General features: G+C 49.7%; 1 protein-coding gene across 1 annotated transcript in view; it reads right to left on the reverse strand.

Moving 5' to 3' along the window:
- LOC139051362 (uncharacterized) overlaps nt 1-25025 on the reverse strand; it is a 144651-nt gene that overhangs the window by 95712 nt on the left and 23914 nt on the right. Inside the window, exon 2 of the mRNA XM_070528381.1 lies at nt 8636-8890. Within this exon, the coding sequence (XP_070384482.1) occupies nt 8636-8890 (255 nt within the window). The remainder of the gene's footprint in view (nt 1-8635; nt 8891-25025) is intronic.

The raw sequence follows: 25025 nt of genomic DNA on the forward strand, positions 1-25025 counted from the left end.
ACGAAATGCTGCGCGACGACATCACCCAGCCGTCGAAAAGCCCGTGGGCATCCCCTGTTGTCCTGGTGAAGAAAAAGGACGGAACCCTACGTTTCTGCGTCGATTATCGTCGTCTGAACAAGATCACGAAGAAGGACGTATACCCCCTTCCACGGATAGACGACGCATTGGATCGGCTCTGCAACGCTAAGTACTTCTCGTCGATGGATCTCAAGTCTGGCTACTGGCAAATAGAAGTCGACGAGAGAGATCGCCAAAAGACCGCCTTCATCACGCCAGACGGCCTCTACGAGTTCAAGGTCATGCCATTCGGACTCTGCTCGGCGCCTGCAACTTTCCAGCGCGTCATGGACACGGTGTTAGCAGGATTGAAGTGGCAGACCTGCCTTGTTTACTTGGATGACGTCGTCGTCTTCGCCGAAAATTTCGACGATCACCTTAGGCGGCTTACGACAGTACTAGAGGCCATCAAGTCATCAGGGCTCACTCTGAAGCCAGAAAAATGCCGCTTCGCTTACGACGAGCTTCTGTTCCTAGGCCACGTCATCAGTAAATCCGGAGTACGCCCCGACCCCCAGAAAACAGCTGCCATCGCAAAGTTCCCGCAGCCCACCGACAAGAAGGCAGTGCGTAGATTCCTTGGCATGTGTGCCTACTACAGGCGCTTTGTCAAGGACTTTTCACGCATCGCCGAGCCGTTGACACGTCTAACTAAATGTGATGTTGAGTTCAAGTGAGAAACGCCGCAGGCCGACGCATTTGAAGAACTCAAACGACGCATGCAGTCGCCGCCGGTACTTGCGCACTTCGACGAGTACGCCGATACAGAAATCCATACTGACGCCAGTAGCCTAGGCCTCGGTGCCGTTCTAGTCCAGAGGAAAAACGGAGTTGAACAGGTGATATCTTACGCTAGCCGGTCACTGTCAAAAGCGGAAGGCAACTGTTCTACGACCGAAAAGGAATGCCTCGCCATCGTTTGGGCTACAGCTAAATTTCTCCCTTATCTTTATGGCAGGCCATTCAAAGTCGTCAGTGACCATCACGCGTTGTGTTGGCTAGCGAGTATAAAGGATCCTTCAGGATGACTGGCGCGGTGGAGCCTCAGACTACAAGAATACGACATCACTGTAACCTACAAGTCCGGACGAAAACACTCCGATGCCGATTGCCTATCACGCGCCCCCATTGACCCGCCGCCGCAAGATGACGAAGATAACGACGCCTTCCTTGGCATGATAAGCGCGGAAGACTTCGCTGAACAGCAACGGGCAGACCCGGAGCTAGAAGGCCTGGTGGAATATTTGGAAGGGCACACCGACGTTGTCCCCAGGGCATTTAAGCGCGGATTATCTTCCTTCACGCTTCAAAACAATCTCCTCGTGAAGAACTTTTCACCAGTCCGCGCCAACTACCTTCTTGTTGTCCCGTCAGGACTTCGTCCAGAAGTATTGCACGCCCTACATGACGATCCGACCGCTGGACACCTCGGTTTTTCCCGGACACTATCGAGGATACAAGACAAGTATTATTGGCCGCGCCTGACCGCCGACGTCGCCCGTTTCGTCAGAACATGCCGAGACTGTCAGCGACGCAAGACACCGCCGACAAGGCCAGCCGGATTTCTACAGCCAATCGAGCCTCCTTGCCGACCATTCCAGCAGATCGGGATGAACTTGCTGGGACCCTTCCCGACGTCAACAACCGGAAATAAGTGGATCGTCGTGGCGACAGTCTACCTCACCCGCTTCGCTGAAACTAAAGCACTGCCGAAAGGTAGCGCAGCCGAAATGGCGAAATTCTTTGTCGAAAACATCCTGCTTCGACATGGCGCCCCAGAAGTCCTCATCACCGACAGAGGAACGGCCTTTACAGCAGAGCTCACTCAAGCCATTCTGAAATACAGTCAGACAAGGCACAGGAGGACCACGGCCTACCACCCGCAGACGAATGGTCTTACGGAGCGGCTGAATAAGACCCTCGCCGACATGCTAGCGATGTACGTCGACGTCGAACACAAGACTTGGGATGCCGTCCTGCCGTACGTAACATTCGCTTACATCACGGCGGTGCAAGAAACAACACAGATCACGCCGTTTAAGCTGGTTTACGGCAGGAACCCGACAACGACGCTCGACGCCATGCTGCCCCACGTCACTGACGAGGAGAATGTTGACGTCGCTGGCTATCTCCAGCGCGCCGAAGAAGCCCGACAGCTCGCCCGCATACGGATCAAGAACCAACAGAGGACCGACAGCGGACACTACAACCTCCGACGACGCTTTGTTGAGTACCAGCCCGGCGACCGTGTTTGGGTTTGGACACCGATACGCCAACGAGGACTCAGTGAGAAACTACTCCGACGCTATTTCGGACCCTACAAGGTCATCCGACGTATTGGCGCTCTGGACTATGAGGTCGTGCCAGACGGCATTTCGCATTCACAGCGACGTCGCGCACGACCTGAAGTGGTCCACGTGGTGCGTCTTAAACAATTTTATGGACGCTAACGAACTTTCCTTATTTTGTTTTTTTTCTTTGCTATGAGTGCTTACTTATTACTTTCGATTGTTTGCAGCATCGGGTCGATGCTTTTTAAGAGGGGGGGTATTGACACGTGTACTTGTCTTTATCGGGCGACAAGTTTTGTCGCCTAACAAATGTTATCGCACAGCGCGGGACGCGCCTGCATGTATCCGAAGTTTCTGGAAAGTTATCGATGCTTCTATCCGCTGTCTGTTGTCGCCGAACGTTGTGTTATCTGATTTCATCGCTTGACACGAATGGTGTAGAACATTTTAGAAGGCATGCGGGTCCCAACGTTTAATCTGGAACATTCGATGATTGCTGTATAAAAGCCGACGCGCTTGACCCGCTGATCAGATTCCCGACGATCGCCGACCGTGTTCGCCGCTATCGTTGTGCTATAAGTGTAGCCTGTTTTGTGGGCACAGGTTCGCCCAATAAAAGCTAGTTTTGTATTCCACCGTATTGCTTCTTTCTTCACCGTCACTACCACGTGACAATATGCTGCTTGTTCGAGTGCTGTAGGCTTTTGTTCTGAATGTTGTACTCTTAAGTGTTTGCACTATGCAATTGGCCTGGTGTATTTTCTATTTCATTTTGAGAGGACTTTATATCTTCGCAAAAGTGATGGCATCGGAAAGAACTACAGCCCTTCTTACTATAACATCTATTTTGTTTTCAGTGTGCAGGTGGTGAAGGGCAGGCGTCTGCTAACCAGGCAGTCAAACGACCTCGCCAGTTGGTTGCCAAGCGCGGCCAACCCAGTAGAGACCATTACAAACAAGACCAAACTGAAAGTGCAGATGACAGTGTTCTGCGTGCTTTAATAATATATGGCACCAACACAGTGCTGTAAATTCCTTCACAGGTTACGTGCCAAAAAGCTCACAGGTGTTCTAGCATATAGCGCGCGCTTTGTACAAACGTAATAGCGTACCTACCCGATGTATTCGCTTCTGCAGTCTGCACAGCACTCAATGTGTCCATTGTGGACTTGCACGAGCTCTTGAAGTTTGATTGAATCCAGACAGCGAAAATGACAGGTTAGAAAAAAAAAAATGGAGGACGCTTAAGCTTCGCCTTCAAGAGTGGAACGCGATAGCGTTCCCGTCGACCCGCCAATGGGTGTAAGACAATGGGCTACAGGGCAGCCATCACTTACGAGGCGCCCCGCATCAGACGCGGTGAGCGTCGAGCCATATGGTCGAGCAACGCGGCGTTCGGCGCAGCAATGAAACGTGCGCCTGAGCAAGCGGAGCGAACCAAAGAACTCGGTATGCCGGAGGGGGAAATGATGCACGCCAGCCAAACGCCGTGATCGGCACGGGCAGAGAGATAGAGAGATAGTGATCTAAAGAAAGGAAGGACGCTTGATTCTGCGGAGGGAGCGAGGCGAAGCGTTGTCAGGGGAGAGAGTCCGAACCGCGACAGCTCCAATGCGCGCGTGGCGCGCCATCTGTCGGGGCAGCGCCGTACATGGAGAGGAGGGGCTCTTCTGTGTTTGCCGCAAGATGGCTCTCCGTGTGCGGAAAGCGCAGAAGAAATGCAGCGAAACGCACTTCGCTACTCGTGTAATTGCGACTTCTGTAAGTTACATGTTCATAATTACCTATATACACCACAGTATAACTTTCCACGGCTCGTTTCGAAGGCAACACCGCATTCACTAGAGGCGCGTTTGTACCTTTTGGAAGCATCGAAATCGTGGCTGAGTGGTAGCGTCTCCGTCTCACACTCCGGAGACCCTGGTTCGATTCCCACCCAGACCATCTTGGACGTTGCTTTTTATTTATGGAGTGCCTGCCGTGATTTATCGCTCACGGTCAACGCCGCAAAAACGCCGACACCGACGCCCGACGCCGACACCGACGCCGACGACACCGGCTTTTCTGCGACACGAGCTCCTTAACGCTATCGCGTTAAAACGTGAAACACGCCTTCCGCCCAGCTAAAAAGCCCAAGTTTCGCTTTCGCGCCGGGTCGCATCTCCCGGCGTGGCAGCCCAGGCCTGCTACTTCGCGGCGCTTGGGATAGATGGCGCGACCGGCGCTCATCAATATGGCGGCGCCCTTTGATTTCACGGTGTTCTGGTGTATACGCGCCACCGAAGAAGCAGATCCAATCCGAGCTGCCTGGGCGAGTCAACGACAAGTGGGGCGCCGAGGCGTCGAGGCACCCAAGCTGAGCCGCGGACGCAGACGCACGTGTTCTCCGGTGGCCGCAATTACGCGTCGCCGTCGGAACGTCGGGGCGGCGCCTTCGACGGCCACTACCGCCGTCGGGCTCCCGGTGGCGGCCGCGGACACGCGGCGGGATCGATCTCCGGCTGCTCGCGCTGGCGACGGAGGGGCATCAGTTGGACGTCTGGCTCTGGCAGCTCCGTCGTCGCGGCGGCGGCGGCGGCGGCTTCTAATCCGCCCTCTTCGTATTTAGACGACGACCACGCGCTGTGCCGTCCATCGCCAAGACCGTTTCGACTCGGTGACCGACGGCAGCGCAAGCTGCTCCTCCGTCGTCGTCGAGCAAGGACACCCCGGCGGCTGCCGACGCGGTCGGGTTGGCGGGGCAGCGTCGGAGGCACCGTTCGACTCCACCACGGTCGGGGTGCCCACCCGCCAGATGCCTCTGCCCGGCGTGTCCGGCTGTCCGCGGTTCCCGAAGGCGACACGGCCGCCGCCTTCGCCCCCGCCTGTGCCGTCCGGCGGGCGACGTCATTCCGCCGCGCCCTCTGGGACCGCACGGGCAGACGCAGCTGCGCGAAATGCGGCGCCATGGCGTGCGATTCAGCTGGCAACTGCCGCGTTGAACGGCGCGCAGCAATGAAGTGCATGCGCTGCGCCCTTGGCTGCTTTTCTTTTAATTAACGCGCTTCTCGTGGCGTTAACATAAATAATTTTTTATGAATCTAGGCATTTAGCGTACGTTATTATCGTTTTAGTTTTTTGTCGCGCTGCTCAGTAGTATAGCTATATGCAATATTACGGAAGCTGCGCACAATGGCGGGGCCCCGTGCTTTCTAGGTTGCGCAGCGCCTTTTAGATTTCGAGACAAACTGCACGCTGCCCCGTTTCGCGCGTGGCTTCCTCGAACCCATTGCGACAACGCTAGCCTAATATTTCCCCACAGCGTTTGATAGCTGTTTCTCTGATATGTGTGTGTGTGTGTGAGAAGCACCATGAACTTTTTGTGATAACCTTGTGGCAATGCGTCATTTAATGATCACGAATGAATAGACCTGCCACAATAAAGAATGGCGCTCATTAGCCTGAGTGGGAAAAGGGATGGTAGGAGTATAACACAATGAAAAAAACATGTCGGTGGGTCATAAAGAAGAGGGGGGGGGGCGGAAGGGGAGGGTTCCTCTCGTGCGGTATAAAATGGGGCGTTATTCCTCTCTCTCTCTTGCGATTTATAAAAGTTGAATGTTTTTGTAGCGGCGCCGGCACCACCACACCTGCACATTTAATTGCGTTAAACTTTGAAGTCGCTCCGTTTGCTAACGTTTGCCCGGAGTAGCGTTCGCGTTGACCGAGCCGTTTTTATTCCGGTAGCGCGCAGTCCTGGCCTCAGGCGTCCGAGCCCGTGGCATAGCCAGAATTTGTTGGTCTGGCTACGCAGAGAAGCTTCCTTTGCAGGGTCATTCTTGCGGGTAACAACTGTAGAGCGACGGGGAGACTATATACGCAGCTCCCAGGGCACGTTGGATGTGGGAAGGAGTGAGCCTCTCTTTTGCAAAGTCCTGACGTCATTTACACGCGCCTGCGGCGTACAGCGTCGCTTACGGCCGTTTTCACAAACCGAACTTATGACTTATGACACCCTCTTAAGCCGTATCAAGAGCCAACCTGCTACTGAAGTAATTCTGTTGTCTCACTTTGCGCTGAGTGGCCGCAAAGGTAGCCCCCCCCCCTCCCCCCTTCGTACCGTCGCCCGTAATTAACGCAAGAAAATGGCCGACTACCACGGCACGTTTACCCAGTTCGCAGAGCTTTGTCCCCGTGCAGACGAAATCGACGAGGACAACGCGTACAGACATGCGGTGCACTTATCAGAAAAAAAAAGCGTATCTTCGGCAACGGAGTGATTTCCGAGCCAGTAGCGAGCGTCGCTCATAGGTCGTGTCGGCACTCTGACGTATCTGCGTCGTTTCGGCCTGCGCCGACATTGCTTCCCCACCGTTGGCATACTCGTCTTTGAGCGTGAGCGCTTTAACTCTTGCGGGGGTTCTCGTCGCTATGGCGGCCGCGTATGGCGCGGCCTCGCGGGCCCCGTCTCGAAAGCGATCTGCGATGTTGGCAGAGTGCGCCGACTGCTGATGGCTTCGTGTGCGCTGTGTTATCCCCGCTTAGTTCGAGCGAGACACGCGGATGCCATCTTGAAAGCGGTGTCTTGCGTGACGGACGGACGGACTGGTTTCCTCGTTGGGTAGGCATAGAAATGCTAACGAATTAAAAAAGAAAACATAACTTATCGACTTTTACTACGGCCAACTTTCTGTAACAGTAGACGTATTGATTGACATTACAAAACACTTATTTGATTTCACTTTATTTTCTTTATAAAAATGTAATAGCGATTTTCTCCCCGCCCGATTCTTGGCCGATCCCCCAGAGATGGGTTGCGCCCCTTCACTGGGGAACGAGTACGGGAAATCAGCGCCGACGCGAGATAGATTGAAAGACAAAGTTCGTGGGTGTTTTGGTTTTCTTTATTTATTTATTTCATAATTTATTAATTTATTTATTCTCTTTATTTCTTTCACTTTGCGTTTATCGTGTCCAAATAAGAATTTCCTTTAGCTGCCTCGATCGTACCTCCCGATTCTTGGCCTATATATCGCTTAGTGGGTGCGAGCCATGGCAGAGGATCGTCGTGATGATCAAGATGAGCGCTATTGTGGCCGTGCCTTTCGGTAACCGTACCTTCGGCGCAGAAGGTCTTCATCAGCACCGCCTTTCGTTTCCACGCATGTGTCAGCGCGGTGCAGATAGCGTTGCGTAGATACGTGCATGTGTTAGCCCCTTATCCTTCGCGAAACCAGGCCGCTTAATTGCCGGACAAATGTCGGACCACATTTTCAGGCTGGTGCTCCTTCGTGGCGCGGGCGACATGCGACATGTGCGATTTTTCGAGACGGATGAGAAGCTATACGCGATCGCGAACACGCTTTATCCCCTTCCATTCTGGAGGCTTCGCGCGTCACAACATGGCTGTAACACGCGCTGTACTATCGTGCTTGCACGAATTGACCCACCGGGATTGCGGGTACTGCACCTGAATAAAGTTACTCTCAGCATTCTCGATGCGTTTCTTGTGTGGTTGGTGTCCTTGTTTATCACGCGTCGCCTTTCAAAACGCGAAAAACTTCCAAATTTCGGATAATCGGCACGTAAAAGAAAAAAAAATGTAAACGCCGATTAACACGGAAACGTTGAAAATGACTGAACTCCACAAGAGATTCGCCACCCGCCGTGATTGCTCAGTGGCTATGGTGCTAGGCTGCTGAGCACGAGGTCGCGGAATCGAATCCCAGCCACGGCGGCCGCATATCGATGGGAGCGAAATGCGAAAACGCCCGTGTACTTAGCTTTAGGTGCGCGTTAAAGAACCCGAGGTGGTCTAAATTTCCGGAGTCCTCCATGTGCACCGCGGCGTGCCTCGTAATCAGAAAGTGGTTTTGGCACGTAAAACCGTATAATATAAAAAAGAAAAAAAAGATATTCGCCGATTTTTGTCAAAAATAAAGACCGAAAACGTGGAACCACGATGTCGACCCACAACGCCGAGCACTCTTGAAAGATCTGCGTTATTGACGTGGCTCTCCGGAGGGTCCCGAGTATATGTGAACGAACTGCTTAATTTGCTTCTAAATCTCAGTTCGTGCTCTTAATAGACAGCACTTTAAACGTGCAATATAATGACGAAAGGTTGTTAATGTCATGATTACCATAATGCGCTTGTCGTTTAATCACGGTTCTGAGAATGGCTGTTGAATATCTGAAAAGCATTCCACATTCGGCTGCATTCCGCGCTATTGCATACGCTAAACGAAGTAACGACACGCACACACACACAGAAATGACGTTCGGCGCGAGATGGCGAACCTGACCTTTGTCACGTCGGCTTGAGCGGTGGGTGACCAATCCCGACCCTCGAATCCGTCGGCCGATTCCTCGGCGAAGTTGAATCGCAGGCGCGAGTAGTCGACGCTGCCTCGGCCCGGCACGACGACCCGGTGGCTGGCGAGGCCCATCACCAGGACGGCGAGGACGACGACCAGCGCGCTGTAGGCGGCGCCGCCGCCGGCGCACACGAAGCGGCCGGCGACGAACGCTTGGGGGCCACGGCGGTTGTTGTTGTTGTCCTAGGTGGCCGTGGCACATACCCACAGTGGGGGATTGGCCAAGAATCGGGTGGTTCAATTAGGTGCATAACAATAATAACAAGGGAGTTAACAATTTGAGCGTTGCAGTTTAAAAGTAAACCTTTTGTGTTTGGAGAAAAAAGGAAATAATCAGATGAAAACCGGGTATAAAATAATGATAATAATAAAAATAATACGTAATAATAATAGATTAGAAATAAAAGAAAGCTATGGTTGGGAGGGAGAACCATCACTCTAACATGGAAATCGATTGGTTTCAATGAGGTAATTTTGGATCGCCAAGCAAACATTTCTGTGGCTGAACCCAATAATGGAGGCTCCAAAAGATAAGATCACAGGCACTGATAAAGTTAGACCAATAAAGCGAAGCGGGATTTCGGGTAGTCGTTTTCTTATAATAGAAAAACGTCTGCAAGACAACAAGAAGTGGTCTATTGTCTCCACTTCGCCACAGAATGAGCATAATGGGGAGGGGACCAGACCAGACCTCCACAGGTCTGGTTTGGTCTGGTCCCCTCCCAATTGCCGTATACCTTGTTAGATATGGAGCTGTTTCCTGCGATTACTTCGAGTTCCCCAAACCACTTCGAATCGCAGCACAGCTAATTGAGGAATGCGGAAGCAGGAAAGCACATTCCAGAGGAGCACCAGACAAGCGCAAACGAGTTTGCGGCGCCCAGGTCGTGCGCCGCCGGGATTAGACGGGGGCCTCGGACAATGAAGCCCAATCATCCCCTTCGCCTTTGAAGAAGGCATTTGCCACCACTGCAGGAGCCGAGCCACCGGGAGCAGGTGGGCCCTTGTGCAATGGAGCATAAGCGCCCCCTCTCCTTCGCCAGCTTAGAAGTGGATTGCAATTCTGCGAGGCAAGAGCGCAGCACCGGGATCAAGGGATCAAGAGAGGAGGACCAGGCGCCGACTATCTTCGCCGGGTATGACACCATCGCACGGGCGCCTACCATTGGCTGAAAGTGGCGTCATCTGAGCGGACTCTCCCATTGGTCAAACATGACGTGACTTATAAGAAGCCTTCCAGAGAGACCAGGACATTCCCTGATTCCCTGATTCACCTCTCTCGAACTTCTTGCCGCGGGCCGCAGCGTCCGAGTTGCTGCCGGCCCGTAATGACTGTAAGACTGTTACTTGTCGCTCACCTCCTTGTATATAATGTAGAATAAATACTCCCAAGTTTGGTTTTCATCCCGAAGTCCGTCCCTCAACCCCTACAACCTGCACATAAGTAGTGCAGGTATACGGCAGCGCAGCCTTGTGATGGACACTTCAATTTTCCGTGTTCGGCAAAAATCTCTGTTCCGAGGGTGTAGGAGATGTCCGGAATCCACAGAGCTATCAATTGCGAAGCCTGATACTGTCTGAATAATGACACTCCTGCGAAATCTAGCAGCAGTAACATAAGCAGTCAAAGGGCAGCAAGGGAGAATCGGGCCACTATTCGATGCCTTGGCTAGAGAGTCTGCAATTTCATTTATGATTAGTCCTTTATGGCGAGGCACCCAAATGAAACGCACGCTTCTCAAGTAACCAGGTACCAATGTATGAAACGTCCTCATCACGCGAGAATCACTAGAAGCAGTAAGGGATGAGCACAATGATAACGAATCAGTGACTATCACGGCTGACGTAATTGATGGTCCTAATTTGCGTAATGCCAGTACCACGCCCATGAATTCGGCTAAAAAGATTGGTATGAAATCTGGCAGCCGAAGAGAAAATGTCCAATCAAGAATCGGGGAAAATATTCCTACACCTGACTTTTCTTCGCATTGTGAAGCATCTGTAGCAATTACAACGTTTGTTTGAAGGTTTTTTCAGATGATCTTGTAATATACCGTCTAGAATACGGTGTGGAAGTAATTTTGCATTATTAGGAAAAATGTAATCGAATTGAATATCCGTTGCAACAGCTCTGTCGGGAATAGGAAGTACATCGCATATGCGCACGCCCAAAGAGTCAAGTAATTTTTGCACGAATATGATTTGCGGAGTATGTAGTCGCGGCCAGATGACACCGAAAAACAATGCAGGTTGTGAAATAAATATTGTTTGGGGATGACGCATCGGTGATTCATAAATCCTTAAGAACGTCTGCACCGTCAAAAGCCAGAACCTCCCCGCAGGGGCGTGTGCGTCAGCAGGAGTTTGGTGTGTTGCGACACCACGTACCCGAGCACACGAGGGTTGGACCCTCCCGCGTGTAGCCGTGCGCGGCTTAGCCGTGTCCGGGGAAAGGGGGATCCTGGTGGTTGAGCCGATGCTGGGTGTTCGGACCTTTAACGCCCCCCGGCGGAGGCAACACACCTCTTTGGCCTTTGCTTCACGTAGACGGCACCCCCGGACTGACCCACCCGGGGGAAATCGGTAGTTGCCTTTTCCTGTCTCTTTCTCCCTACAACCTTCGTCTTTCCCTTACTTTCCACCTTTCCTGTCTCCTTCTCTCTTCTATTTACTTCCTTCTTCTTGGCGGCAAGGGTTAACCCTGTGTGGCTATACAACCTTGGGTACACCATATTTGGTTATAGTGGCGGCGTACGACTGGCGTCGTGCAGACTTGCATGCAAGCTCTGCCGCGTCCCCTCGTTGGGCTCCGTGGTGGGCGGTCGGCGCTGTTGCCGAATTTTTATATATATTCATGGAAACTTCTTTCCCCAAACTTCCTGATAGCCCTCAGAAACGAGGGTGCACCGAAGATGTATTTCAGTTTTTCGGACACCAAATCCAGAATTTTCTCCGGTTCCATGTTATTCACTCTGAAAAGCCAAACAAAGCAGTGCGAAACATTTCACCATTCCTTGTGTCAAAGTCCTTGACTGATGTTTTCGGTCCAGGTTACAAGGTGTCCAGGATGGCAAGCGGTGACCTACTCTTGGAGCTCCGCGATTTGAAACAATATGAAAAACTACCGAAACTAGTGTCATTTGGGGAGACCCACATAACAGTAACCCCGCACCGCACAATGAACACCACTCGCGATGTTGTGTCGGATGATGATTTGCTTGAGCTGACTGAAGCGGTACTCCTGGAGGGCTTCAGCGAACAAAATGTGATCAATGTCAGAAGAATTAAGATGAGGCGGGATGGCAAAGAGATTCAGATGAAACACATAATAAATACTTTTGGATCAAGTATCTTGCCCGAGTCAATCGAGACCGGGTACATCAAGCTCCGTGTTAGGCCGTACGTGCCAAATCCACTCCGATGTTTCAAATGCCAGCGCTTCGGTCACAGCTCGCAGAGCTGCCGAGGCCGCCAAACATGTGCAAAATGCAGTGCCCACGAACACACATCTGAAGCTTGTGAGAATGCTCTTCACTGTGTAAACTGTGATGGGGAACACGCCGCGTATACTGGAAAAAAGAAAAGGAAATTGTAACAGTTAAAGTAAAGGAAAATATAAGTTTCAAGGAGGCACGCAGGCGGGTATCGTACCTGCCCAAGAAAACCTTTGCCGATGTGGCGCGTCAGGGGGCAGCGTCACAACGGCCTCCGGCGGCTGTCCGACCCACAATTAGTGAGTCGGCAGCTACGCCATCTGCCCCCGCGGCGGTTGCAGCTAGCGCTGCTCCGCCAACCCAGCAGACGGGGCCATCGACCCCGAAGTTGGGCGCAGCCGAGGCTGCCCCAACCTCCGAGGACCCTTCCAGCGCTGGCAACGGCCAGCGCAGCCAAATCCCCCAGGTAGCCCCATCGACCTCTGGGCTGGTGGGCGCAGGGGTCTTGCCTTCCGGGGCAGGACTCTCTCGGAAAACCTCGCTCTCGCAAGAGCGCTTGTCCGGCGTCTCACAGGAGGCAATGGACACTAAACCTGTCCTCAAGGCGCACCAAACGCCTAAGGAGCGCCGAGACTCGCTCGAACGCTCCAGAAAGGGCAGAACCCCCGTTACAGGGCCTCGAAAGAGCTCTGTAACCTAAGGCATCACCTCCGTTTCCGTAAACACAGCACCAATTTTCTTTAAATATGGATACACAAATCATCCAATGGAATGTCAGAGGTCTTCTCAGGAATCTTGATGATGTGCAAGAACTCATCCATAAACACAATCCAAAAGTGCTGTGTTTACAGGAAACACACTTAAAATCAAAATACACAAACTTTCTTCGACAGTATGTTACTTTTCGCAAAGATCGCGATGATGCTCTCGTACCATCGGGCGGTGTTGCAATTGAAATTCAAAAAAGCATAGCCTGTCAACGTTTACAGCTACGAACGGCCCTTGAGGCAGTGGCGGTTCGAGTTATTCTGCTAAACAAACTTATCACTATTTGCTCACTTTATATACCCCCACATTAAAAACTAAGCAAACATGAATTTCAGTCCTTTATCGATGAATTGCCAGAACCCTATGTTGTTCTTGGCGATTTCAATGCACATAACTACCTGTGGGGCGACCCTCGTATAGATGCGCGATGACGTCTGGTCGAACAGTTCCTTTTTTCTTCTGGTGCGTGTCTGTTGAATAAGAAGGAACACACATATTACTCTCTTGCAAACAGAACTTATTCATCCATAGATCTTAGCATAGTCTCCCCGTCTGTACTGCCCTTACTTGAATGGGAAGTTACCGACAACCCTTACGGCAGAGACCACTTCCCTATACTGCTAAGATCCCCTAAAGAAAACGAATATCCACCACACGCTCCTAGGTGGAAGATTGAGACAGCTGATTGGGAGAAATTTCGATCTATTACTAGTATCGCATGGGCTGACATGTCTTCGTTAGGAATTGATGCTGCAGTGGAGTATCTTACAGCATTCATAATAGATGCTGCATCAAAATGCATATCCGAAGTGAGTGGTCTGGCATGCAAACGACGTGTACCGTGGTGGAACAGCGAATGTAGGATCGCCCGTAAGAATCAGAACAAGGCGAGGGGGTTGCTACGCGCTTCTCCCGCTGCTGAGAATCTTGTCAACTTTAAGAAAATAAAGTCCCAAGGCAGGCGAACCCGCCGACAGGCCAGAAGAGAAAGTTGGCACAAGTTTTTATCGAGTATTAACTCGTTTAGAGATAAGGCCAAAGCCTGGAACAGGGCGAATAGGATTAGAGGGCGCCAAACATATTCACTCCCTCTGGTAAACACACAGGGCGATACACTGCAAGACCAGGAAGACTCACTTGGGGAGTATTTTGAAAGCGTGTCAAGTCCGACAAATTATTCACAAACCTTTCTCAAATACAAACAAATAGAAGAACGTAAGCCATTAACAAGAAAAAGTCGAGAGAATGAGCCTTACAACCGTCCCTTTAGTATTGCCGAGCTTAGAGCTGCCTTGATCACATGCAAGAGCTCTGCACCAGGACCTGATAGAATTATGTACGACATAATTAAGAACATAGTACCTTGCTGGTGAAGCAGCGCACAAACACGGACACAGTGAAGACAAGCAGGAATAGACGACACTCGCAGCGAGTGTCGTCTATTCCTGCTTGTCTTCACTGTGTCCGTGTTTGTGCGCTGCTTCACCAGCAAGGTACTATGATCACTCACCAACTAGCCCAACTTTCCACGTTACTGATAATTAAGAACGAACACACTGATGCACAACTGACTTTACTTACACTTTTCAACACTATTTGGGCTGCTGGATATCTCCCACTTGCATGGAGAGAAGCGATTGTGATACCCAGTGGCGTAGCAACAGGGGGGGGGGGGGGCTGGGGGGCCGTGGGCCCCGGGTGCAAGGGGCCAGTGAGGGGGGGGGTGTCATATACGTCTGAAGACACCCCTCTTTCCGCCGGCTACACCCAGCGGGGGGGGGGGGGGGTGACAGAAGACCTAAGGGCCTCGGGTGCCACGCAATCTAGCTACGCCACTGGTGATACCCATTCTGAAGCAAGGTAAAGATCCTTCGTTGGCGTCAAGTTACCGCCCGATAGCCCTCAGAAGTTGCATTTGTAAGCTGTTTGAGAAAATGATTAACCGCCGACTCATTCATTTCCTGGAATTAAACCAAATGCTTGATCCCTTTCAGTGTGGCTTCAGAGAAGGGCGGTCCACAATCGATCACCTTGTGCGCATTGAGGGAAACATTCGCGACGCCTTTTTACATATACAATATTTCCTACCCGTATTCCTCGATATGGAGAAGACGTATGACACAACGTGGCGCTACGTAATTTTGAGAGACTTGTCGGGAATGGGCATCCGTGGCAATATGCTCGCCCTAATAGAAAGCTATTTGTCCAACCGTACATTCCGCGTGAAAGTCAGGAGTGTACTTTCACGTCCATTTATACAGGAAACTGGTGTACCCCAAGGAGGTGTGCTCAGCTGCACCCTCTTTATAGTTAAGATGAACACACTGCGCGCTTCATTACCACCAGCTATTTTTTATTCCGTCTACGTAGATGACATACAACTAGGTTTTAAATCCTGTAACCTTGCAGTGTGCGAAAGACAAGTACAGCAGGGATTGAACAAGATATCTAAGTGGGCTGAAGAAAACGGGTTAAAAATTAACCCCCACAAAAGTTCTTGTGTTCTTTTTACTAGAAAGAGAGGCCTGGTTCCAGATCCTTGTGTTCAACTATGTGGACATCAAATGCCCTGCAGACATCAAACTGCCTGCAGCAAACATGGCGCAGCGCCAAAAACTCGAGAAAAAAAAAAAGAAAGACCGTAAGAGGTTTTTTTTTTCGCAAAAGCCCCCCCCCCCCCCCCCCCCCCTTATCTTAAGTAAACACCAACTCGCCCAAGAAGAAGTTACCCTGCAGCAGAGACGTTCTCCTCGGCAATTGTACTCGCCACCTTTGGACCGCACGCATACCTGCATTGATGATGCCATTATCGCGGAACGGGCTAACAGCCAGTGGGCGAAAACAGCAGAACGTACCGACCCATATCGTCCCCACGATCTGGGGAATTTGGCGGCTCTTCATCTCCAGCGGAGGTGATTCGGCACGCACTCCGTGACACCGTACGCATCCATTATATCGTCGAGCCTTTCTACACGTGTGCGCAACACAGGGACCGCAGCGGCACGCTTCGCAAGAGCACGGGCAGGCACGGCTGCAAGTGTGGGTCGCTGAGAAACGCGCAGTAGCGGTAAGCAGAAGTGGACAGTGCATTGCAAAGCGGCGACTTATGCCACGTAACATTCGAAGGAGCCCTTGGCGTGGAAGAGACGGAGAGAAGCGAAGAGCCAAACGAGGGAGCGCCGCTATTCGATCATCAGACGCGTTTAACTCCGCTGTTACGGCACCATTTCGAAGAATACTCCCGGCTACGTGTTCGTTCCAGACTCGTGCACAACCCCAACACCACAACTCTTGTTCGACCTCTGGGCGGCTTAGGGGCCCTTTAATGGCAACAATAATCCCATTTACCGTGTGATTGAATGCTCCGTGGAAGGCTCCAACTTCGTACGTAAGCTACAGGCACCGGGATTGCTCTGGGCGCCTCCAACCTCACACAGCTGCGCCTAACCCGACAATCGCTTCGTAAACCAGTGGTACTATATCTCAGCCAAAATTCAGGCGGAACGCGAGGTATGAAGGAAGGCGCTGGCTCGTTCGCACTCAAATGCCGTAAAACAAATTAAAGGGGAAAAATATGGGGTTTGGCTTGTCAAGACCACGATCTGATTCTGAGGCAGACCGTAGTGGGAAACTCCGGATTAATTTTGACCACTTGCGGTTCTTTTCAAATGCCGTAGTCGTCTCCTTTTAACATGCCTTTTAACATCGCGTTCGAGTAGAATTTGCTGTATCTAGACCGTAACGCCATCTGCTACTATTAAGGTGAAATCAGAGATTATGGGGGTGCGCTTTATTTCGCCATTGCAAAGACTGTGGTTCCGTCGCAACTCGGGCGCCTTGATGAAAAAAGAAGGCAAGTTTTATTTAGGCACCCTAATAGTTGTTTCTTTATTCTATGCCCTAAGTTTAGTGGTATACTCTCCGCAAGGGTGTACAGATGCACTAGCTGTCACATCTACACTCCCTGCTAGGCCCCGAATTAGGCAACGCATATTTCGATATATCTTGAACGAGACAAGCAACAGTGAACCTAAATGTGGCATTAAATTGCATGCACCTCAAAACGATTTCCTTGTGTAAAATTTGATCGCGAACGAGTGCACAGTTCAATAAAGAGTGATGCATACCCGATGGTCTCATTTGGCAATATAGTCTGTGATTTTTTATGCCCCACCTTTATTTCGCAGTAAAAGACAGACAGGAATCCGGTGAATAACACATTTTATTTCTAGCAGTACATAGGCCATAATTGCGTGTAGACAAGCTTGCGTCACGAACGCTGCAAACGCAAACGGTAAAGTCATGGGCATAATAAATCATTCTATGTTTCCGGCGTTCGTATACTTACGTGCACCGTGCTTGCGTGCAAGTGACAGTTTCAGCAAGGCGAGTACCCGTGCCTGAGCGAGCAGCGCATCAACGCACTTAACATCAGAATGACCAGTATTAAACAACTGGCCGACGGCTGCTTGTACGAACAGAGTGCGTGGAATGCGCGCTGCAAGTTGCAAACGGATGCTACGCTAACATACCACAGGTCCCAACCCACTGAACGACTCCGTCATCTGCTATCAACACCACCGAAGCGGTCGCGTTCAAATAATCGGATGCGCGCAAGTAGGCCTGTCGCCACAACCCAAACACTGCATGGGCCGTTTTGCCGAAGCTTCTCCACTCACGCACTTTACGTCGCCGTCAGACCGGTGCGGCACACGCACGGACACACCACTGCAATTTCTGTGTTCACAGATCACAACACGTCGGCACAATCACCACGTAGCCAGGTTGGAACCGCACACAGAGACGCCGCGTCAAGCCCGCGTCCGACTGTGGTGAATGGAAAAGCTCCTTGGTTCCTCACATTCTCTCGTTGGGGAGGCGATGGCGGACGAAATCATCTCTCAGAGTCCAATTATCCCAGCGTCTTTGGCCATCGAAAGAAAGCCTTCTAGTTGGGTTGAGTGCCGTGAACCGACGCCGAGGCGCAGAACAGATCGCAGCGATTTCGCGGGGCTGTTCGGGCGGTTGCCCAGCGTCTGTAGCCTCGGAAAGAACCGTAACACTTGCCTAGTCAAATATGTCGCAGTAAAACGCCATTTAAGAAGACTTACCGTGTGTGGCGTCATCTATATCTGTAAATCTAAACTATTCGTTTCAAAACATTTGCTCTGCTATTACAAAGCGTGCTTGTTTTCTAATTTCCAGACAGCAAAATTGACGGTCCCTTAATCTTAGAAGTGTATCACGCAAGTTCCACAATAATTTGCGTCACGTGGTACAAAAAGCCGGCCTTTGCGAGTGAAATGCGTCCACTAGTTTCTTTATTTAACCGTTGGCTCGGTACAAAGTTGCAGTAATCGAGGGAACGTATCATAACATGGCATTAAAACTGTGAATAATTTTGTTATTAAATATTCCTTCAAGCCGTACAGCAAGAGCGATAAGTGCAGATCTCGGAGGCATATGGCGGGGAAGGCGTGGGACTCTATAGAGTGGGAGACTGGAGGGCGCTGCTAGTCTGAACGTTGTTTAATTTGGAACGAAAATTGAGTATGTTCCGTCATTCTGTGCGGTTTGGTGTCAATTGCAGAGTCGTAAAGGCATTAGACAATTGCAGAGTCGTAGGACATCAAACAAAACGTCTGTTTTGTTTCCCGGATTTTATGAATTTGTATATCTACATAGTAGCTTAAGCCCTGCGAGTAAAATAATATTTTTCATTTTCCAAAACAAGATACATCGCTGCTATAAATTATTTACTATCGCAAAGCGGGTGTATATAATATTGAACTCTGGCGTACATACAACGGCTTTTCAACTGTAAAAAAAATATTAATAATAAGCAATATGTTTTGTGGCCAGACTTTAACTAAATTTTCAAGGTGGCCAGACTTTTAATAAAGCGTAGAACCAAAGTCAATTCATTTTAGCGTCGCATAATTTATAATTTTTTTGCACTCAGATTCATGCATACTGCAACCAATTAGAAGTTATGAAAAAATATTTTTTGAGTTGTCATTGTTTGCCGACTGCATTGTTCGTAAAATTTACATTGTTGCGAAGTTTTTATTTACCTGTTGCATATTTTGACTGTTTATAGATGGTGTCAAAGCACATGGCGTCCATGACGTTATTTCGCCTCGGCAGTCGGTTTCAGCCAATGTTTCAGCGTAATCTAGCGAGAGAAAGCATAGCGTTCGAGATTGTGCTTGTTGTTACCATTTTTTTAAATTTTTTTGGTCACATCAACAGAGGGGCTGTTGGGTCAGAGGTTCGGAGACCACCTATTCGTTACATTTCAGTTTATTTCTGCGCATAATAATAGTTCCGAACATCGCGAGCTGTTGTTTGTTTATTTTAGTGCAAATGGAAGGAAATAATGCTTTGGGTCATTGTGACTAGGAATTCGTTACGCGATTGACTAGCATGTTGTGAAAGCATGTTTACGCCGAACTGATAAAGATAAGAACTTTATAAATCTGTTTGCGTAACGTACCTTTTCAGCTGTTGTGTCAAAACGCTCCGGCAATCGAGTGAGACGAAAATAACCTAAAATACGGTTCAACTAGGTTCCGCGAGCTCGCTCCGTGTGGTCGCCTACGGTGCTATACAGAATACCTACATACCTACCAGTTGCTGCACTGAATCATCATCATCATCAGCCAACGGTACTGTTAGTTGGGCGTTTGTGCTCGCGCGCGCAAGAGCAGGATAGTGGATGGTGACCATGGAGCGCACTTGTGATGTCCTCGTGGAATCCCGCTGTATATTCATGCGTAGCCTAGAAAACGTCGCAGACGGACAGCTGATCGCTGCAGCTTTGTATTCGGGGTAAAATGAACTAGTAGCGCAGATGTCTTGCAAACTTTGCGTGCGTGTGTGTTTGTGGAAGGGGGGGGGGCGTGTATGTGTTGTCTGTGCGTGCGTGTATGAGCAACGTATCGTGAATGGAGATCGCTGACGCAGCTTTTGCCATGTAACTGATATCAGACCGCTTCGACTTATTCAGTGAGAGACAGCTTCCTCGCACATGCAGACGCCCCACGTAAGCCTGCGCGTACGATAGCGCAATAGGTTTACGTGTGATTTATACATTTTAGTGGCTGTGCAGGTGCACATGGAGGTGGGGGAAATATCAGCGGAAGTGAGTTCGCGGTTGAAAATTCGAAAGTTCTGTTACCATCAGCTTTCGGCAAATGTCTCAGTTCCTATTTCGCACCAGCAGTTCTGTCTAGTTGTATACCCTGTTGCATATGCGCAAGTCTTAATTGAGATAGTGTTGCAGAATTACGCCAGCCGCTACTGGTTATACGAACTGTTGACTAAAATAATGTATTTGCATACGATATACATGACTCTTGGCTCGCAACCCCTGTCTCTCCTTGCCAACCGTTAGCATGATTAAACGGGGGGCGAAATGCGAAAACACCTGTGTACTTAGATTCAGGCGCACGTTAAAGAACCCCATGTGATCCAAATTTTCGGAGTCCCTCGCTACGGCGTGCCTCATTATCAGATCGTGGTTTTGGCACGTGAAACCCCATAAAAAAAACATTATTCAATGCTACACCTCCCTACCCCAACCCTTGTTTTCTGTTTTATGTTGTTTTGTTTTTATTTTTTTGCGCTCTCAAAGGCACTGGCAAAAACTAAAAAATTATGGAATGAACTTAGGGTTATGCAACTGCAAGCAGGCTGATGTGATAGCGGGATCCCTTTTCAGAGCTGATATATCTGAACGAGTGGTGGACCTTGCCTTCTTAATTTCATTTATTTAAATACTTTTTTTTCAGCATTTCCGTTGCAGTACTGCGCAGTCCGACATTCTTAAGGACGATTTCATTCGCTTTTCATGTCCTAACGCCTATGCGTGCCGTGCCTCGTGAGTATGGTGGAACGCGCTCACCTGAGTCTCGCCAGAATGCAGCAAACCTCATAGGTTGGAATGACGCTGGTCTAGGTTACGAAGATCGCATTGTGCCTACACACACCTGTCTTGCTTTTGTCGTGCGTACGCAAGGACGGTATGTCCTGCGTACGCAAGGACAGTAGAACGGCGTCTCTTCGATCGCGCACGTCGATAGCAGACCAGTGTCTAATAAGTTTGTTTTGGGTGTGACCGCACGCAAACAGCGCAGCCGTGATTATATAAGGTAGCTGTAGTCGTTTAATACGAAAGTGCTTTAAGTAGGGCGACACTGAAAATCTGTCCGATGTACGTACGTCACGCAATCTCCATCGCGCAAATCCGCGAGATGAGGCCCTTTTGTTCCTAACGAATGGTTAGAAAAGTAGACATTGCGGAATTATAAAGAATCGCTTTATCAAAAGAATTGTGCTCTTGATTGCGTACAATATTTGAATGAGAATATTTAGCTGTCATCTATTTCAATGCGTAAGCATTTTTCGGCGAGTACTCCATCAAAATCTGTTCGTCACGCGAACAGCGTAATGCATTGTATCTGTACAAAAATGCTTAATTTGCGAGGACATTTACTCTTTACATGAGTAAAAAGGACGATGTTTGATACCTTTATAATTCACAAGGAATAATTGAAACTGAAGAAAATTATCAGAGAATACCCACATAATCAGATTTATGCATACCCATAGGGAGACATAGGGCTCCATAGAAAACGCAGGGGAAGCATATAATAGGGATGGGCCAACTGAATTTGGGGGTGAGCCAACTTAAATATGAGGGTGGGCTAACGTAAATTTCGGTGCAGGCAAGCTTACATTGGCAGGTTAATGGTTACGAAACAACTGCATAATGGTAAGCGAAAGTCCAAGACGGCACAGAAGATAGACACAGAATAGGACAAGCGCTAACACGCAACTAAATTTTATTCTGAAGACTTCGCCTACTTAAGTACACCGCAGATCACGATTCAGAAGAATAAGAACGAACCAGAAGAATAAGAATGTGTTCGGGTGCGCTTGGCAGGCATTCTCAGATCATGAACAGCAGGTTGCCATTATAGCAGGTTGCCGTAATAGTTTTGCCCAAGGTGCATTGGAGAAAATTGAGCTCAGCAGTTTTTTTAAAAGCGAATATTGCATTGCAGAAAAGGTTTTCACGCAGCCGCTTTTTTTCTCTCTTTCCTTTTTTTTGTCATTGCGAAAGGGGCTTCACGAACAGGCTCTGGATAATAACGCGATTCCGATGTAGAAAATGCGCAATACTTGCAAGGCAAATCAGAATGATGACTGGTTTAGTAGAAAAGAGAAAAAAAATACCGAAAGAACAAAGAAAACATTGTATGCAAACGTATGCAAATTAACTGGTACATCAAAGACAGTGAAGCCGTATGTCAGAGAGCTCTGACACGCTTCACCGACTCGCGTATGCTTCGCCGTGGCTCCAAATAGAACCGAGTCATTCCAAACGCTTCACTATGTGGGGTGCAATTGCTTGGCTATACCCGTGTCTTTTCAATACGGTTTACTATATCCGAGCTTAGAACCTATACAGCTTCTTTTTTTGACATATGCACTCTGAATCCCCCCCCCCCCCCCAAAAAAAAAGTAATTTCTTTCTCGAGTACGTTGATCACACAGGCATACCTTTGAAAATGGCTCGAGGTACAGTAAATTAGACCATTTGACTTTATAGCCAGAATAGCCAGGCGATTGACCGCAATGGAAGGCCGAAATGGAAGGCCGAAATGGAAGCCCGTCTTCTGAAGTGCTCGTAACCGCTTCCAGAAATACACAAAGTAGACGCTTCTAAGTTTTGCAGCATAGCGAGCTCCGGCCATTTGCGCACAGAAACGCGAAACTCAATTTCTGAAGAGCACAACGCTCGTGCAGTAATTATATTTCCATCAGCGACGCGACTGGTTGCCCCTCACCGTTGGGCGAGCACCAAACGAGCGTCGCTGTGCATCAAGACGCGATCTCGCTCACTTTGTGCTCGCCTAACGGTGTGGCCTGAGCGGTCACGTTGCTCGCGGATATCTAATTGGGGCGCGACTGTTGTGCTTTTGCGCAGTTTAGTTTCGCTTTTACTGAGCGGAATCGGCCGGAATTCGTTACGCTGAAAAAAACTAGCAGCGTCAACTTTTTGTATTTCTGGAAGCGGTTGTTACCTCCAGCAACGACACGCTTCGGGTCTTCTATTGTGCTTTTGGTCAAAACGTTAAATAGCGCATTTTTTTACAATGATTTGTTTCATTTCTACCTCGAGTCGTATCCTAATAGATGCCTCTGTGATAGAAGCAATCCCGGGGTAATCGCATAACTATCGTATCTTCCCCATTTTTCAGAAATTTCGAACGCATTTCGTGAAAGACCAGGCATCCTATTGTCTATATATGTGATGCATGCTTCCGTGTAATAGAAGAATGTCAGCAGAAGGGGAAAAACGAGAAGTAGAGAGAGAGAAAACAAGGATAGGAGAGGCAAGGAGGTCAACCAGAACCGCATCCGGTTTGCTACCCTACACTGGGGGTGGGGGAAAGGGAAATAGAAAGAGGAAGAAAGGGAGAGAGTAAGCACTGAGTACGTGTGGGAGGGACACCATACACAAGGACACTATAAACGGTCTCTTAAGCCGGTGCACTTCAAGTACTGCACTAGTGCACGAATCGCTTTTCGAGCCAGTGACGGGTGTGGCCACGGTCCGAGTATCTTTGACTCGGTGAACGGTCTCGAGTCCAGTCGGCGTAAAGTTACCTGCAGAGAGAGGCGTTGGACATCATAGCGAGGGCACGTACACAATAGGTGCTCGATGGTCTCCTCGCACCCGCAGGAGTCGCACATCGCGCTCTCGGCCATTCCCATACGGTAGGAGTATGCGTTCGGGAACGCCACTCCCAGCCACAAGCGACACAACAAGGTTGTTTCGCCGCGGGAAAGGCTAGATGGCAGTTGTAGCCGTAGCGTGGGGTCCAGTTTACGTAATCTGCAATTGAAGCCACTTGAAATCCAGAGATCTTGGGACTTCTTGCGTGCAAGTTGGCGAAGTTCTCTGGCAGCGTCCGACCTCGCCAAAGGTGTTGGACGCGTCTTGGTATCTTCGTGGGCACACCGGGCAGCCTTGTCAGCTAGGTTGTTGCCGACGATGCCACAGTGAGCAGGGATCCATTGAAATGTAATGTGGTGTCCTCTTTCCAGAGCATGGTGCTGCACTTCCCTGATGTCAGATATTATCTGCTCGTAAGTTCTGTGATGTAATGCAGACTTGATGTTGTGAAGGGCTGCCTTAGAGTCACAAAATACAACCCATTTCTCTGTTGGCTCTTCGGTGATGTACATCATTGCGGCATGGAGAGCTGCAAGTTCTGCCGATGTAGATGTAGTCGTGTGCGACAATTTGAACTTAACTGTAACGTTCTTGGCTGGAACGACGAATGCGGCAGTTGAGCTGGTAGGTGAGGTCGAACCATCGGTATATATATGAATGCGGTCATGATACGTCTGGTGCAGTAATAGAAGCGTAAGTTGCTTCAGAGCCGACGCTGGATGATTGGACTTTTTGTAATTCCAGGAATAGCGAAATTCACTTGAGGCTGTCGCAGGCACCACAGGGGAGAGGAAGACTTCGCCGCCGGTGTAAAAGATGCCGGTATGCACTCTTGATGAGCGCTAATCACTCGTGAAAAGGTCGCTTGAGGTCTCTCGGCTGGTAGGGAGGCCAAATGATGGTCGGGGATCCTTGACAGATGGCGAATGTGCGCTCTGAGAGAGTCGACAACTACATGTGTCTGGATTATATGATCTCCCGCGAAGTAGAGATACGAGAAGTAGAGATAGACAAAGCGACATGAAGGTGGCTGGACTAACAACTGAACTTTACTGTTGATAAGGACGTCCCCCAAGTCCGTATTGAACATGCGCAACGCACTGCATATCATATACACGGTAATCACCTTATACCTAACGTGGCAAAGCTGATAAAAATTGAAGCTCTTTCTCGGTTACAAACATCGATGATGCGCTTGCACACTTCTCAGTGCGAAGTTTATAGATAAGATACGCTTTAGTCAACTCCTGTATACTGCAGTCTCCAGTGTACTACAGCGGCTATGCCAACGCCGGCATCAGGCTGTGCCTTCTCACCAGCGCCTTCTTCACAGCCTCATACGCAAATTCAGGACTCCGACAGCCAGCTG

This window comes from Dermacentor albipictus, unplaced genomic scaffold (genome assembly GCF_038994185.2).
Source record: "Dermacentor albipictus isolate Rhodes 1998 colony unplaced genomic scaffold, USDA_Dalb.pri_finalv2 scaffold_11, whole genome shotgun sequence".
Lineage (NCBI taxonomy): Eukaryota > Metazoa > Arthropoda > Arachnida > Ixodida > Ixodidae > Dermacentor > Dermacentor albipictus.